The sequence below is a fragment of the Bufo gargarizans genome, chromosome 5 (genome assembly GCF_014858855.1).
Source record: "Bufo gargarizans isolate SCDJY-AF-19 chromosome 5, ASM1485885v1, whole genome shotgun sequence".
NCBI lineage: Eukaryota > Metazoa > Chordata > Amphibia > Anura > Bufonidae > Bufo > Bufo gargarizans.
This window is the reverse complement of record NC_058084.1, coordinates 419975965-419994365: the sequence shown is the minus strand read 5'-3', so window position 1 is coordinate 419994365 and position 18401 is coordinate 419975965. Positions and strand designations below refer to the sequence as shown.

Below are 18401 nucleotides of genomic sequence, written 5' to 3'. Positions count from 1 at the left end.
TTACAGTACTTTTTTGCAGTCCAGTGGCATGGACAGAAAACCCACGGAAGCACTCCGTAGTGCTTCTGTGGACTTCCGATCCGTGCCTCCGTTCCGCACCGTATCTTCCGGATTGCGGACCCATTCAAGTGAATAGGTCCGTACCCGTGATACGGTGCGCACATGGCCGGTGCCCCTATGTTGCAGGCTCCAATATAGGCACAGCTGGTTGTGTGCATGAGGCCTTAGCTGTGGATTTCAACCTGTTCAATGAAAGGGCGACATCTCCAGCAAAACCGCATCATATCTGCAACAAAAAAACGCTGTTAGACATTGCGGATTTTGGTGCGGATATGCTGCAGAAACGCACAAATATCCACACAAAAGTTTGTGCAGATCGTCTGCTCTTTGTTCATCTGCACCCATGTGCAGGTACTCTTGGGTCTCTTGCACATGAAATGCGTTTAGGAAAACTTGAACTATTTTGCAAGCAAGTTCAGTCAGTTTTGTTTGTGATTGAGTTCAGTTGTTCAGTTTTTATTGCACGGTGCAAGGCGTTTTGATGCGTTTTTTCAAGCGCGTGATAGAAAACTGGATCTTTACAAACAACATCTCTTAGCAACCATCAGTGAAAAACGCATTGCATCCGCATTTGCTTGCAGATGTGATGCGTTCTTCATGGAGCGTGAAAAACGCAGAATATAGAACATGCTGCGATTTTCACGCAACGCACAAGTGATGCGTGAAAAACAAAGCTCATGTACACAGCCCCATTGAAATAAATGGGCATCACGCATTGCACCCGCGTGGAAAACTCGCTCATCTGAAAGGGGCCTTATAGTGCCAGCCGACATTACTGCGTCTAGCAATATGATTGTACAGTTAAGTCCATATATATTTGGACAGACACATTTTTCAAATTTTTGTTCTGGGGACTGACTCTGCCATTCAGGAATCTTCCACTTCTTTGGCTTTGTTTTGGGTCATTGGTCGGCGTTTTATAATCAGTTTGACTGGATTTGAGCAGACAGTATGTCTGACAACCCCAGAATTCACCCGGCTGCTTCTGTCCTGTGTCACATCATCAATAAACACTAGAGACCCGGTGCCACTGGCGGCCATGCAGGCTGGAGCCATCACACTGCCTCCGCCGTGTTTTACAGATGATGGGGTATGCTTTGGATTATGAGCTGGACCATGCCTTCGCCATATTTTTTTCTTTCCATCATTCTGGTAGAGGTTGATCTTGGTTTCATCTGTCCAAAGAATGTTCTTCCAGAAGTGTGCTGGTTTTGTTAAGATGTGTGTGTGTGTGTGTGTGTGTGTGTGTGTGTGTGTGTGTGTGTTTTTTTTTTTTTTTTTTTTTTTTTAGCAAAGTCCAATCTAACCTTATTCTTGAGGCTTATGAGGGGCTTGCACCATGCAGTGAACCCTCTGTATTTACTTTCGTGCAGTCTTCTCTTTATGGCAGATTTGGATATTGATACGCCTATATCCTGGAGAGTGTTGTTCACTTGGTTGGCTGTTGTGAAGGGGTTTCTCTTCACCATGGCAATTATTCTGCCATCCTCCTCCACTGTTGTCTTCCGTGGGCGTCCAGGTCTTTTTGCACTGTTTCTCAGGATGTACTAAATAGTAAATGTTGCCACTCCTAATAGTGGAGCAATGTCTTGGATGGGTTTTTGCAGATTAAGGATGGCTGGTTTCATCTGTATGGAGAGCTTCTTTGACCGCATGTTTACTTTTCTGAAAAATCTTCAAAATGCAAGCACCACACCTCAAATCAACTCCAGGCCTTTTATGTGCTTAATTGGGAATGAAAAAATAAAGGAATTACCCAAACCTGCCCATGAATAAGCCTTTGAGTCAATTGTCCAATTACTTTTGGTCCCTTTTAAAAACAGGGTGCCACATGTAAAGGATCTGAAACTCCTAAACCCTTCATCCAATTTTAATACCCCCAAATGAAAGCTAAAAGTTTGGACTTTATGTCCATTATAGAACTATAACTAGAATATGTTTTAGTAAACGGGTAACAAAAACTAAATTTGTGTCAGTGTCCAAATATATATGGACCTAACTGTATGTGTCATATGGCCGTACCGCACTGGTTAATAGAGGGGGTCCCAGTGCGCATATATATATTTTGTGTAGTGCCGCGTATCTTCTAAAAGAACGCGCCAGAGCCTGGGATTTCTGGGCATGATGTAGCTAATCCCTCGTCCTGGATTATGAATGTGATCCAACATCTCTCCGGGGCTTATGTGTCACATAGTCGGTTCAGTTCATTGCAGAAAATATTGTATTGACGACTTATCCTGTATACGTGAAAATGTCTATTCTATAAACTATTACCACGTGTATAATGTGAGCGCCTCTCACTTCCCAGCGCTGCAGCCGGCTGGGGTTTCTGTGCGAGACGTGTTAATTCTGTTTACATTGACGATGTTAAGCCGCCGACTTCATCAGGAAATTAATTGGGATCAAGTGTAACCGTAATTAGTCATTCGTTTTCATTCATTTCCATATGATTGGTGGTTGTAAACGCACTGATTAGGTAATTGTTTTATGACACTTTGAAGCCAAGTTTCTAGAAATTAAGAAGAAAAAAAAATCCAGAGTAAAAGAAAAGGAAGGAACAAGAATTGAGAAGGAAAGTCTAAGATGTGAAATGTCCAGAGGGGACGTCATGTTCCCCTTCAGAGCAATGTACTTCCATGTAGTTACCAAACAGGCTAAGGCCGCGTTTCGGACATGTTAGACAAAAAAAAAAGGCATCCAGTAAAACCTGTTATCCTGCAAAGTTAAGCCAATTTTCCTTGTTTTTCCTGACCACAAATCTGGTCCATCCATTTGCAGGACGCACACGGCCAGTCCTATGATAGAAATGCCTATTCTTGCTCTATCTGTTTTGCAGGGCCGCGGAACAGAAGTATGGATGTGAACAGCACACTGTGCTGCCCGCCTCTTTTGCAGCCCCATTGAAAATTAATGGGTCCGCACCCGTTCCGCAAAATTGCGGAATTGATGCGGACCCATTTTGCGGACGTGTGAATGGACCCTTATTCTGGATCCGTAATGCAGTGTAGTTTTGTTCTGTATGTAAATTTCAAAGGTGAGCAGTAAACGTTATTTTGCATTATGTATTATTGTGACTCAACGGTTTGAGATCTTGATAGTCAGTGGAGGAGACCTCTGCATTTACATTCAGAGATCCCCTCCACAGTATGGGGAGGAGCGATCGCTATTGCCATCGCTCGTCCCCATACAGACTCATTGTTTTCCAGCAGCAGGGGCTGTTTAGATGGCTTGATCTGCTCCCGGCAAATGCTGATTTTGTTGCCGGCGGCACAAATGAGCATATTACCCGACTTCTGGTAATCGTTTACACTGCCACATAATGACTGACCAAGATTATCTGGCGGATTCCTGGCCTGTGTAAAGAGGCTGTTACCCGCAGTCCTAAAATCACAGGTCACACATCATGATTATCCGTAACACCTATTCAACTCTGCTGCATCTGTGTCACTTACAGTACTGAGGCTGGTGGTAGGGCACGGCCTAGAAGAGCTCATGTCATGCTGTTCTTCAGCCTCACCCTACTGAGGAATCTTTTCCTGGCATCCTCATCTCTTCTTAGCCAGGAAGGGTTAGTGAAGTGCCATCAGCAGAACAAAGAGAAGTAGAATATGAGGTAGATGTAGACCTGTGCGCCCAGCAAGCGTTATGTTGTGTACACGAAACCAGAAAGTCCTGAGCGTTGAGACAAGCCAGCAATACAACGGGGAACTTTCGCTGCCTAGGAAGCCATTCTGTTGTGTGGCACCAAAGCTGGTCATACACATCTGGTGGAACCCTTCAATGTCGGTGGGAAAAGCTGACCATCTAATGTGCATGGGGTTGTTCCCACTCTCTCCCGATGGCACATGTCAGGGAAGAGGAGGATCAGGTTGTTGGATTTCAACATGCCCAATCCTTTTGTTCTCAGGGGAGATTAGCAACAACCAGAGTTGCCTAGCAGCGGCTTTGTCCTCTTTCCCCAATCAGAACAGCCAACCCGAGCATACATGTGTATGTAGAAATGTAGAGATTACTGAAGACCACTCTGCTGCATTTTGTCTTCAGTTCTCCATGATGATTTGGAGAGAAAAAAAGGTTAAAGGAGCAGTCACATCTAGATCGGCGGATCCAGCAGGCAGTTCCGCCGACGGAACTGCTTGCCGGATCACGATGCCGCAAGTGTGAAAGTAGCCTTAAGAAGGTTTAATATCTATTCGAAGTCTGAAAACAAAAATATAGGAGTGGCTCTTAGAAAAAGAGTCTGGAGCAGGTTAATTCCTGGAATAACCTCTCATGGTCCCATGGGGCATTTCTGGGCCCGGCCTTCACCCAGTAACCAGACATTACAGATGATTACATGCATCAGACACTGGCTTCAGATGATCAGCTTGGGGTGGTCTGTCAGCATGGGGTCTGTCCCTTAGCAGAAGAAGCAGATGTATGTAGGCCAAATGCGCCAACTTCCTAATGTGTATGGGGACCTCCTGATGGATTTTAACATGCTTGATGCTTTTGTACGCAGAAGATAAGCCATCGTTGGAAGGGTCTGGCAACTGCTTATTTCATCTCTCCGTATTGAGAACACATGCATGCTCGGCCAGGCTGAATGTGTACGGGAGAGTAAGGAGAGATATCTATCAGCTGAATCAGGGTTCGGTCAACAGCTATCCAAGGTGTATAATCGATGTTAAAAGGGGGTCCCGCAAATTGTGGTCCCCAATGCACATGCACTGTCCGTTTGGCCAGCACCAATGGATGCAGACCCATTTAACTTGAATGGCTCCGCGATCCGCCTGCACCGCAAAAAATAGAGCATGTTCTGTTTTTTTTTTTTGCGGTGCGTAGGCAAGGGCCGAAATGCCTCGGAAGCGCTCCGCAGTGTTTCTGTAGTCTTCTGCTCCATGCCTCCGCTCTGTATCTTCCGGTGTGTCGGACCCATTCAAGTGAGAGCTGTTTGTCGGCTGCAATCCAACAACCTGGCCCTCCTCTTCCCTGATATCTTCCATCGGGAGAGAGCGAGGACAACCCCATGCACATTAGTTCCACCAGAAGTGTATGGCCAGCTTTAGTGCCACACAACAGGACTGCTTCCTACGAGCAAGGCACCCAACGTTCCCCGTTGTATTGCCGGCTTGTCTCACAACGCTCAAGACTGGTCAAATCCCAAGGCTTGTTGGAAAGTTGGATCTCGACTCATAGGTAGCCACTTCCAAACTTTCTTGGGAGATCCCTCATTGCATATTCGTTTCCCATGGAGCATTGCCAGTAAGTCTCCATACCTGGAGTACTTCCAGTAAGTCTCTATACAGGACTGGTCTCTTTAAGGAGATTCAGCACCCTCCCTAATCCACTGTCTAGAGATAGATATAGCTATATACTTCTGTAAATTTAGAAGTAGGAATGAAGAATGTCTGAGCCTCTTCACTCTGCAGCCTGTGAGGGCAGGGAAGCTACTGAGCATGTCTGTCCACCTCTGTATACAGGACAACATAGACCAGCAGGGGGCGCAACCAGAGTGGGAAATGTCATGTATGTAACAACCCAGGTCTCTTGCAGCAATACTTCATATGAAATGCCCTGTTCATTGCATGGATCTGGATAACCCCCATATGTCCTGGAAAGCCCAAACTAAAATAAATGACCTTTTTTAAAAGTAAAGTTTTGTGAGTCTTTGTGTGTAATTGCTGTATGGCAAATGTAGAAAATAGCTTATTTTATTTCAGGCTATAAGAATTTGCTTCTTACTGGGCAAAATGCCCATCTGTGTCACAAGTCATGTATGTCACACTAGTCTCCATTTCACAATGTATATTTCTCAGCATTAGGCCTCTTGCCCACGAACGTAAGGGCCACATACGGTGATTCTGCAATACACGGGTCACTAGCCGTGTGCTTTCTGCATCACGGATGCGGACCTATTCACTTGATGCGGTGTGGAACGGAATCCCACGGGAGCACTACGGAGTGCTTCTGTGGTGGTCCGTTCCGTGCTTCCACTCCGTAAAAAGATAGAACTTGTTCCATCTTTTTGTGGAATGGACGGATCGCGGACCTATTTGAGTGAATTAAAGTTCAATGGGTCTGCAATCTGCATGTGGCTGCCCCACGGCCGGTGCCGCAATTTGCGGTCCACAGCACGGGCATTGCCCTTACGTTTGTGGGCAAGAGGCCTTACAGTGGAAATATTCATACATATCATTGGATGTAATCGCCTCTCACACTGAGACGCCCCGCGGTGGCTGGAGAGGCGCGGCAGGGGATGCTTGTAGTGCGCCAGTCTCTGGTTTAGCAGATTTGGCTCCTTTTGTGTTGGCCTTCATGGTATGCTGGGCTCAGAAGACACGGGACGGATAGATTGAGATGTATATTTAGACTTTTGGCTTGGACTTTAATCAGTGGAGAGGCCCCAGTAGGAAACGTCTGAGAAGACCTGCTCTACAGTGTTTGCAGTGCGTCTGCGGGCTTACGTGCACGGACTATGCGCAGCGTTAGTCTCTATGGCAGCTGGCACGCGTAAACTTGTGACAATGTATGGTGCCAAGGTAAAGCATGGTATCATACCCTAGAGGCAATGTGTCATCCAGAATTTGCAGGGACTGTTTCTGAGAACTAGAGGCAGTCCCTACAAATCTGGCCTGTCCAGAATTGGGCATAATATAATGGTGACCAAACTTGTCACAGAAGCAGAGGACTAGTGAACAGTCGGAAGCGGTGTTCCCTGCCAAGCATTAAAGAGCATCCGTCGGCAGATTTGCACCTATGACACTGGCTGACCTGTTACATGTGCACTGGCAGCTGAAGACATCTGTGTTGGTCCCATGTTCATATGTGTCCGCATTGCTGAGGAAAAAAAAGTAGTTTTAATATATGCAAATGAGCCTCTAGGAGCAACGGGGGCGTTACCATTACACCTAGAGACTCTGCTCTCTCTGCAACTTTGACAGAGCCAGGCAGTGTAAAATGTCATGATGTAAATGTTGGAGTTGTTCTCGCCAAGCACACGGACTGCTGTAGATTTGCCCAATTTATAACTAGGCGCACCCCTCGTCAGTTGTCCGAATCTTATGGCAGCGTAGGGGGAATGTAAGATTGGTGTAAAAAGCCAGTTTTAGTAAATGGCCCCTAGTATCCCAGCCTGCCGGGGTTAACCGGATCCGACCTAGCACTTTTTTGTCCACCTGATATCCAGCACTCATCCCAGAAAGTGTCCAGATTCTCCCTGGATCCCATTATAGGCAATGAAGTCCTGCGGTGTATGGCAGTATCCGGCTAGGCCACGTCTGGTGAACTCCAGGAGAGAACAGTTAAACGGAGGTGTGAACCTACCCTTAGGGTGCTTTCACACTAGCGGTTTTCTTTTCCGGCACTGAGCTCCGTCCTAGGGGCTCAATACCGGAAAAGAACTGATCAGCTTTATCCCCATGCATTCTGAATGGAGAGCAATCCGATCAGGATGCATCAGGATGTCTTCAGTTCAGTCTTTTTGACTTTTCAGGACGGAGATTATACTGCAGCATGCTGTGGTTTTATCTCCGTACAAAATTCCAGAACACATGACGGATCTGGCATTTTTTCCCATTGACATGCATTAATTCCGGATCCGGCCCGAGTGTGCCAGCAAAACGGATCCGTTTTTGTGGTCTGCGCATGCTCAGACTGCAAAAAATTAGAAAAAAAATAAATGCCGGATCCGTTTTTCCGGATGACACCGGAGAGACTGATCCGGCATTTCAGTGCATTTGTCAGACGGATCAGGATCCTGTTCTGTCTGACAAATGCCAATAGTTTGCATGCGTTTTGACGGATCCGGCGGACAGTTCCGGCGATGGAACTGCCTGCCGGAGTCCTCTGCTCCAAGTGGGAAAGTACCCTTATTCATTAACAGCACTGCTTTAGCTTAGGAGATCATTAGGCGGTCCGGCTCAGTGACTGACAGCTCTTTATGCATGCTCCTATAGGTAAGGCCGAATGCACACATCAGTTTGCCTCCACTCCGTCTCCAGCCAAACGGATCCGTCCTGACTTAGGCCTCATGCACACAACCGTTGTATGCATCCACGGCCGTTGTTCCGTTTTCTGTTTTTTTTTTTTCTGCAGACCCATTGACTTTCAAATGCTCCGTTTGGCATCCCCGTCTGTGATCCGTGTTTTCAGTCCGTGAAAAAAATAGGACCTGTCCTATTTTTTTCACGGACAACGGTTCACAGACCCATTCAAGTCAATGGGTCCGTGAAAGATCACGGCTGCACACAAGATTGTCATCCGCGTCCGTGATTTCAAAGGCAAACTTGTTTTTGTTTGATTTTTCATGTCCGTGGATCCTCCAAAAATCAAGGAAGACCCACGGAAGAAAAAACTGACACGGATCACGGAACAACGGAAACCGTTTTTGCGGACTGCAAAAAAAAAAGTCTGTGTGCATATCTCCTTACAATGTAAGTCAATGGGGGGATGGATCCGTTTTCACTGACACAATCTGGCACAATAGAAAACTGATCCGTCCTCCATTAACTTTCAATGGTGTTAAAGATGGATCCGTCTTGGCTATGTTACAGATAATACAAACAGATCCGTTCTGAACGGATGCAGACGGTTTTCTGAACGGATCCGTCTGTCCGCACCAAACGCGAGTGTGAAAGTAGCCTTAGGCTAGGTCTACACCACGACATTTGTCGCATGACATTTTGTTGCAGCAATGTCGCACGACAATTTTTATAATGGCAGTCTATGGTGTCGCACTGCAACATGCTGCAACTGTGACAGTCGCAGAAAATCTATTCCAGATGGATTTTTCTGCGACTGTCGCGTTGCAGTATGTTGCAGTGCGACACCATAGAGTGCCATTATAATGTTGCAGTGTAGTTGTGCCCTATCCGTCGCGCGACAAATGTCGTCGTGTAGACCTAGCCTTAGTCGGTCTGCATTGTTAACAGCCACGTGGTATTGAAGGTGCTGCATGGCCATTAACAATGCAGATCAACTTCGAGGCCACACAGGCTGTAAGGTCGTACCCGTGGGACTGTCGCAGGTAAACCCTTTAGCAGCAATGTATAGTGCCTTCATGGTGCTGGTCCTCTGCGATCCACAACCTGTCCTCCTTCCCTGTCCATACAGCAGTCACTCTCTCAGGTCACTTTACAAGCTGCTCTTCCATTGCTGAATCCTGTACGTTCTGAGGACTCCGCAGCCCCATGTACTACAAGCCCCATTATCTGCTCTGTGTACAGTAGCCGTGTGCCTGGAGACCTGGCTTGGCGTAACATGCCAGGCTGCAGTGTAGCAATGGTATGACTCAGAAAGGAAACAGACTGGCTTTGCGAGCTGTCTGGGTGGGGCGGTTGGTTTTTCGATTACACTTCATGATTCATAGTATTGTGCTGCAGCTGCTTTCTTTATGCACTTTTGCATTTTTAGTGTTTTTTTGCGCCCAAATTATTGGGTTTTATTTTTTTTTTTTGTGGTAAAAACACCAGCTCCAGATGTTGTTGAAGGTCTATGGGAAATATGAAATGCAGGACACACGAGTGCTTTTTTTTTTTTTTTTTTTTTGCTGCTGGAGTTTTTGTTCATTAGGTTGTGGTTCTTTTTGTCTTGTTTCTTTTTTTAAAAAAATGCAGCATGCCGGAGCTCTTGGTGTTTTTACATCATTATCTCTATAGGGGGGAAATGTGGTCAGCTGCACTGTATGCAGGTGGTCATTAAAAAAAAAAAAGGGTGTGCGCTCTTTCTGGCTTTTTTAAATTTTATATATACTGATAACTTGCAAATTTGAGTGTGTAGGGACCGTATGGCCTGGGCTTGGGGGTGTTGCTGGCTCCTTGTAATTAACTAAACCACATTCTTAAGGATTATAGTCATTGTGCGGTACGGTGCTATGGATTCCTTACCTGTATGACCTGGAGCTATTACACGCCATCCGTCATCCTGTCATTGCGCTATGCTCCAAATATACTGGAAATTAAAGGGGTCTTCCAGGATTGCACTATTGATGTCCTGTCCTCAGGATGGGTCATCGGTTTCAGATCGGTGGGAGTCCATCTCTCGGCATCTTCGCCAATCAGTCGTTTGAAAAGACCGCAGCGCTCACCAGAGCGTCCTCGCGGTATAGCTGTGGCTTAGTTTGGTATTGCAGCCCAGGACCAGTCACTTGAATAGGACTGAACCGTACGTAAGCCACGTGACCGATGAACGTGACATATCAGGCCAAGGAGGAGGCCGCAGTGATACCTGGAGCGCTGCGTCGTCTTCTAACAGCTGATAGGTGGGGAGCCAGGAGTCAGACCCCCGCCAATCTGATACTGATGATCTAGCCTGAGGATATGTCATCAGAACCTGATCATTGGCTGCTAATAGCAGAACCCCCTGCCAAACGCTGTACGCCCAGGACTCTGTGGCGATTTGCCCGGATGCCACATTATGCAGTCTGATATTGCAGCATGAATTCCCCACCATACACCAGCTGCCAACAAGTGGAGATGATTGTAATGGTTTTATGTGATCCTTGCAAAAGATCCAATACTGTCACATTATTGCGGATGTATTACATTGCATGTACTTGAGCGATCTCATGCCATCTGATAGAAGTACGCTGCATGCCGTTATCTCATGTTATCTATGATATCGCACACATATAATCACAGGTCTGTTTTATGTGGTAGATCCTTCACCCTCTTGTGATTTGTGCCATGTTTTTGCCTCTGAAGTAATGTAAATTTTGCATGGAAGTTACACTGCAGTGAATAGGATTTTATTGGGTTCCATTTACGTTTTAAGGCTGTGATTTTGGTTTTGTTAAAACTGTAGCATATCCAAATCTGGAGATTTGGGAGAGGTTTTCCCGATGGACAGAAACCACAGACGTTATAAAGCATTTTTTTCAGACTGCTGTAGTAATATCGGACCCTAGACCCCCCCCCTATACTAATATCCGATATTAGGCACTTAAACCAGACCCCAGACCACACTCCTCTGTATATTCAGTCCCCTATATTAGTTTCAGACATTGACCAGTTTCCTATCTTAGTCCCCATTCACACTACCGTATTTTTTTGTCCGCATTCAGTCCACATTTTTTGTAGATCGGATGCAGACCCATTCTTTTCAATGGGGCCACAAAAAAAAGTGGACAGCACACAGTGTACTGTCCTCATCCGTATGTCCATTTCACAGTTCCGCAAAAAAAAGATTGAACACGAATAGTTATTGTTTACAATGGGTCCGTAAAAAAAGGATGCCACACAAACGTCTCAGATTTGTGGACTGCAAAATACATACGGTTGTGTGAATGCACCTTTAAAGGGGTATTCCCATCTCGGTGATCATAGTTTAAGTTAATAAATATGTCCCATTGAGCATTTTTGTAAATCTATCCTATTAAAAATTTCCAAGCGTTCCCCCTAAAATTTGCCTCCTACTTCATTGTATTTGTTTGGTATCCCATGGATACGGCCACCTCTTGGCTGCAGCATCCTTGGGCCACGCTTGTGCAGAACTAGCTACCTCCAGTGTCAGACACCCAATCTCCGGTGCCGCGGCCAAAACAGAGCAACTTTAGCAGCGCTACCAAGAAACACACATCCGCACATGAGCGGCCGCCTGAAGACTGCTGAAACTACAGAGTAGTGTGAGGACGTGCCGGAGAAGGATCGGAGGCAAGTTCAAAAGAGGTGAGTATTATTTTTAATTAAAATACTATATGCACCCACAAATCCACCAATTATATAACATTATAACAATATATGATAATAAAAGAGAATCAACAGGAAGACAAATATGGAGTGAATAGAACAAAGGGTCCACATTTAGGGAATAGGAGGACATGGAAAAGCAGGCTGCTGATGACAATCCGCATGAACGAGCTTGCAGCACAGAGCTCGCAGAGTGATGTCATAAGGAGGCGTGGCCGGCTTACATTTAAGCCCGCCCAGCCTTAGGGAGCATTCACACGAACGTGTTTTTCTTCCGTGTCCGTTCCGCAATTTTGATGGACAATGCACGGACCCATTCATTTCTATGGGTCCGTGAAAATTGCGGTATGCCTTTTTATTCTCATCCGTGTGCTGTCTGTTCCGTGTGTTTTAGAACATGTCCTATACTTGGCCGCAAATCGCGGTCCGTGGCCCCATAGAAAGTCATTGGGTCCGTGAAAAACGGATAGCACATGGAAATGCATCTGTGTGTCATCCGTTTTTAACGGACCCTTGGACTGAAAACATTCTAGGAAACCCCATTTCATTACCCATCCGTTTTTTTTGCGGACCGTGAATAACGGATGACACACGGAAGCACCACGTCCGTATTATACGGACTTGCGGAACGGAAAATGAAAGATAACTGAAGACATACGGAACACACGGATCCGTGATTTACGGACCGCAAAACCAACACGGTCGTGTGGATGCTCCCTTAGTAGAAGGAAACCAGGAAGTGAACAGGATAGCTGGCTACAGGTGATGATGAAATAGCAAGATGGGAATACCCCTTTAATTTAGACCCCCAGATCAAACTCTATATAATTGCCCCCCTTTCTCTGCTCTGGGTCCGGACTCCATCCAGCATCAGGACGGTGCGTGCACAGTCAATGGCTTTTGACTTTCTTCCATTTTTTTTCTTCTTATTTTTCCACTTTTTGGCTGCACCTACGCTTTATTTTTAGCTTTGTTAACTGTGTGAAAAAAAGATATTTCTGAGTCTAAATATAGGGGCACTCCCAATAAAACTGGGTGAACTGGGACTCCCAGTGGTTTGCTGGCTCACTATTATCTTTGGCGGCTATGTTCACATAAAATTTGCCCCACCTGTCAGGCTGGAGGGACAAAAGAAGAATTTTGTGTCGCTATCGCCTCATCTCTGCCTCATGCAGCCTTGTTCAAAGTAGTCACCTTTACACCCGTTTTCCTTTACACCCGTTTTCCTTTACACCCGTTTTCCTTTACACCCGTTTTCCTTTACACCCGTTTGATAAATCTCCCTCCACTGAGCTCAAACCTACCACGTCCTTGCAGCACCTATCCCGGACAGCCGTGTGTGTCCTGCACTTTCCGCGAGCCCTGTACAAGAAATGCCTATTCTTGTCCGCCAAATGGACCTGTTCTAGTGTTCTAGAATTTGCAGAATGGCTGAATTACACCGACCCCATAGAAGTAAATGCGGGCCAGAAATACAGTCGTGGGCATGAGGCCAAAAGCTGGCAGACTGCACCGTTCTCCAATCACTTCCGTCCTTTAGATGTGGGGAAGGTAAGGAGCGGGGACTCTTACGTTTCCAGCCAAGAGATACATTTTCCGTTTTTGCCTTGTGATTGACTGTAATTGAATTCCAAATGTCGCACCGGTCTTTTCCGTCCCGCACAACATGACTTTTTTGCAGAGAGGAGCTGTTTGCGGCGCGGCCTTTAATTCTAGGACCTGCCGGCCGAGCAGCAGATCAGGTCACAGCGACGATGCTGAGAAACCAATGCTCCAGTCCAGTATGTAAAATAATTCAGTCTGTGCCGCGATAAGCAAATTGGCGTTATTGGCTTGTCTGGATCAGCAGCTGCCATGTTTACTGCTCCTCCGGCCTGAGGGTGTGGAGAGCCTGGCTTCAGCTTCATCTTGCATTATGTGCTCGGGGATGTGCACATTATTGCAGATTCCAGCATTATAATGTATTATCGCCATTCATTATTGGGGGAGTACGGCGCCATGGATGACTGGCCTTAATGGAGTCCAGTAGCATGTGGTTGCCCCACTCTATCGGGCTGGATTTGTAGCTTAAATGAAATGTGTCACCAAAAATGTTATCCGCCAGTTAAAACCAGATAGTAGCACATATGGGGGCGGCCATCTTGCCTGAGCCATTCTTAACAGCATTTACACGACATTTACAAAATTCCTTTACCGCAGCCCCACAGGCCATACACACAATGGACAGGAGGAGACCTCAGTGACTTCTATGGGACAGTTTTCTAGACATGCTCTGTGTCCTGTGCAGAGGTCATTGTACAAGGAAAGAAGAGATGAGCTCTGACTATCACCAATTGTAAATGGTGGATCCTGTCTTATCTATACACAGAGGTGATATCATTACAGGCAGGATTAGAATGATAAGCAGATAGCTGCAGTAAAGTGATCTGTACGGACCAAGAAGTGGTGCCTATTAGGCTTAGTGGGCAGTGTGAATACTACAAGATTTTATGTTTTTTGTTTAATCATAGATATTGACATGGAAAATTAAAAATAACGAAAAATTATTTAAAAATATGTTAAACATTAAACCATGATTTTAAAAAATAGCTCATTTTCCGATGACACATTTCCTTTGAATGGAGTGTGTCGCCTATATTTTTTTTTCTGCCGGTTAAAACCAGAACGCGGCACATCCTTTTTTCCAATCTGTTTTGATTTTCTGATTGGTACCGTGTAGATTTATTTTTTATTCTATTTCCTAAACTTGATTATGGGGGCTGCCATCTTGCCTGAATTGTTTTTAACAACATTCAGAGAAATGCTTTACTGCAGACCCCATGGCCGTTGGACAAAATGGACAGGAAGGGACCTTGCTGAATTTTATTGGAGACTTTTCAGTGAAGATGGCATTGTGCAGGGAGGGCAGTAGATAAGCTGTGATATCGCCTATTGTGAATGGTCGATCCTGTATAGTCTATGCAGAAGTGATATCTGTCATTGTAATCCTACCTCTGATAATAATGAGGCGACTGTTAAAAAGTGATCCGTAGAGACCGAGATGTGGTGCCTGTTATTAGGTTTAATGGCCTCTCTCTCTGTCTCTCTCTCTCTGTCTCTGTCTCTCTCTCTCTGTCTCTGTCTCTCTCTCTCTGTCTCTGGGTCTCTCTCTCTCTCTGTCTCTGGGTCTCTCTCTCTCTCTGTCTCTGGGTCTCTCTCTCTCTCTGTCTCTGGGTCTCTCTCTCTCTGTCTCTGTGTCTCTCTCTCTCTGTCTCTGGGTCTCTCTCTCTCTGTCTCTGTGTCTCTCTCTCTCTGTCTCTGGGTCTCTCTCTCTCTGTCTCTGGGTCTCTCTCTCTCTGTCTCTGGGTCTCTCTCTCTCTGTCTCTGGGTCTCTCTGTCTCTGTCTCTCTCTGTCTCTGTCTCTCCCATTTTCCCCCCTTCTTTAAAGGCAAAAAGTGCATCTTATAAAGTGAAAAATACTGTAGTAAAGAATTGTATTCCTCATGGAAAAATAATTCAAAGGAATACCACAACATAGGGTTCTGTTATTCCTCCTAGAAATTTAGGAATAAATTGACAACAGGGTGTGGACAGTTGGGGGAAGGGGGGTGTACCTCCACAGTCTGACACTAGTCACTCACAGTATCAGACTGTGTAGGGAAATAGCTCATTGACGATGGGAAATGGTAACACCCAGATGTCAATGCATTCCTAAATTTTTAGGAGGCATAAATGAGGAAAAATACAACACAGTGTTAAGAGAAAAGATGCTCCAGAATTTTTGTTTAGTGTGTAATTCAAGTACCGTAGTTGCTAAAACAGACGGGAGAGATGACGAGTCCTCTTTACTTGTCATTAGAGGTCAAACTGAACAGAGTGAGGTGCCTCCAAGGGGACCCGCTTCAGTTGGTTTGGGCTCTGTGTATGTATCTATGGGGTCTTTGTAGGGTTTGTATCGTCTCGTGCTCATCACAGTTGCTTTTCTTTTCCAGGTCCATTTCCCTGACAATGAAAGAGCTGAATGGCTGAACAAGGTATGGCTGCTCATTTCTAGAGTCTCATGAATGTGTCTCCAGTGGAAATAACCTCTTTAAAAAATGTTGTTGTTTTTTTCCAAACAAATTTGTATTGAGTTTTCACTGTATATTTCAACATTCTCGCACAGAAAATAGATACAGAACAGTCCCTTGATGCCTTTTTAGTGCAATGTCCTTGCATGGTAGAGATCATTGGAGGTCAACATGAATAATTTATGCGCAACACACATGTAGTACATTATTGCCATATATGTAAAAAAATTTAAGACCCCCCCCCCCCAAAAAAAAAGTAAAAATGAGTTGATAGCCAGGAATGTCTTAAAATAAAAAGATCCTTGCCATTATGCATAAACTCTCTCAATTGGCCACTGCAGCCACTAACTGGCGCCAGCTGTCACGAGTGCATCATCAATGAAGCAGGGCTAGACCGGAGATATGCACTCCTGAACGTTAAAGTTGCAACAGAAGCCCGCTCCACTCAGCTAATCCTGGCATGGTACAGGTTACCCATGTGTTATGCCAGGAGGTAGTAAACCACCGGGAGGGCACAGGCAGGAGCAGTAATATGCGCTCCTGCCCGTACTCACAGCTGCTGCGGCCCCATTCATAAACTTCACAGTCCGTACCCCGTACCCCGCTGAGCAGTCAGCAATGTACAGGAAATGGTGCGCTGTATGTAGGGAAAAGTCTAATAAAAATACAAAATACATTAAGGTATATTAGAAAAACTTTTATTAAGGCATTAGGGGCATCTTATTAAAGTTTTAGTCAAAGGTTTAGTTACTCTTTAAAACTCTGCATTATGTTGTTCCCCTGTTATTCCTCCTGGAAGTCTATGTATAAACTGACAAATGGGCTCTAACATTCCAACAGAAAACAGAGCAGCCTTAGCGATACCACGGAGAAGGAGCGCAGAAGTAATTGTTGACTGAATGCCCTCTTCATTATTATGTTCACACACTCAGGATTTAGGTGCAGATTTCAAAACCCCTCCACACGTAGCGGAAAAATCCCATGTGGATTTTCCCTCTTCAATGTATTAGGGTGAAAATTCACAGCACACTCGGCAGCAGAATCCGCATGTAAGGCACAGCAGGACGCCCGGCAGTGAGAGATGTCGTCAGGGCGTAGCTATAGGGGGTGCAGAGGTAGCAGTTGCCACCTTAGAACACATTGGTATTATAGAAAGTGCATGCTGATCAAGTTAAGCCTCTGGCTGGAGGAAAGGGGTTAGTTCAAGAATTTGGCATGGGAGGGGTTGTTTCAATTTTTGTCCCAGGAAGCTATGTGCTTCGCTGCCCCTGGTCACAAAGCACTGAAGGAAAGGGGGGGAGGTCCAAACTGAACTCTTGTACCAGGCCCATAAGCAGTTAGCTACGCCCCTGGATGTCGTGATTGGATGTCCCCAATTAACCATAACTCAAACTATTAATTTCTTAGTACATTATTAAAAATACAGCTTTTTCTTAATTTTAAAGTGAATTCCCAGGCAACAGATATTGATGTCTGATCACCAGATAAGTCATCACTATTAGATCGGCTCGGTGGTCTGACACCCAGCACTTCCACTGTCAGCGTTTAGGGCCGGCTGGAAACTATTGGTACAGATGGAAGCAGGAGGCTCCATACACTGTGTGGTTTTTTCCAGCATCAGCTTACTGAAGCTCTACTCCCATTGACTTGAATGGGAACCAAGCTGCAGTACCCCAGCACGACCACTACACAGTGTATGGCGCTGTCTGCCTCCAGCTACGTACACTGTACCGTTTACGGTGCTGTGGAAGTCCGAAACATCTGATCATGGAGATGCTGAGCATCGGAACCACCACCGATCTGATATTGATGACCTATCTGGAAGGTGGGTCAATATCTGTAGTTCAGAGAACCCCTTTAATCTAAAAATGACTTGGCGTGCCATGTTTATTTTTTTTTTATTATGTCAGTGTGAAGACCCCTGTGTTATTAATGCTTATTTTTAGCATCACTCTTGGCTCTGTATTTCGAGCACATGAGGTAGTGTTTCCGACTGCAGTCATCGGCTCCTCTCTACAGGGTTGTCGCACGTGATTTCTTTTTGATACTGAGATGAGTCCATGGGAACATTCTTTAAATCAGCAGCTCAATGGAAGAGGAGCGCCGTCTTTATAATAGAACCGAGTAGACTAGAAATGCATCTCGTTTCTTCAACTGGCGCGACTGGTGCCCTTCGCAATTATTGTATTTAGATATGATAGATTTAGATCTACAGTGAGGTGAAGGCGAAAGGATGAAGGAAACCAATAAATGTCCTTTGTTTTGTTCTTTATAGACCGTGAAACACATGTGGCCCTTCATTTGCCAGTTCATAGACAAGCTGTTCAGAGAGACCATAGAGCCAGCGGTCAGAGGGGCCAATGCCCATCTCAGCACATTCTGTTTTACCAAGATTGACATGGGCACTCAGGTAGGTGGCGGTAGAGTTTATGCTTTGGGAAACCAAGTGATGAGAACCGATGATATAGTTGATTGTAATACACGTATACAATGACTATTATAACTGTAAAGATTGCTGTCCCCTCTCCTGACTTGTCCGCTTTAGTAACTACTTGCATTCCCCATGTAAAACAAAATTCTGAAGCTTCTGTTCTTATGACTGTATGCTGTGCTATTCCTCTGTTAT

At 45.3% G+C, this 18401-nt stretch overlaps 1 protein-coding gene across 3 annotated transcripts in view; it reads left to right on the top strand.

Moving 5' to 3' along the window:
• ESYT2 (extended synaptotagmin 2) overlaps positions 1–18401 on the top strand; it is a 124347-nt gene that overhangs the window by 45514 nt on the left and 60432 nt on the right. For all 3 annotated transcript variants that reach the window (XM_044293473.1, XM_044293472.1, XM_044293471.1), the window contains exons 2-3: positions 15698–15739; positions 18051–18185. In XM_044293473.1, the coding sequence (XP_044149408.1) occupies positions 15698–15739; positions 18051–18185 (177 nt within the window). The remainder of the gene's footprint in view (positions 1–15697; positions 15740–18050; positions 18186–18401) is intronic.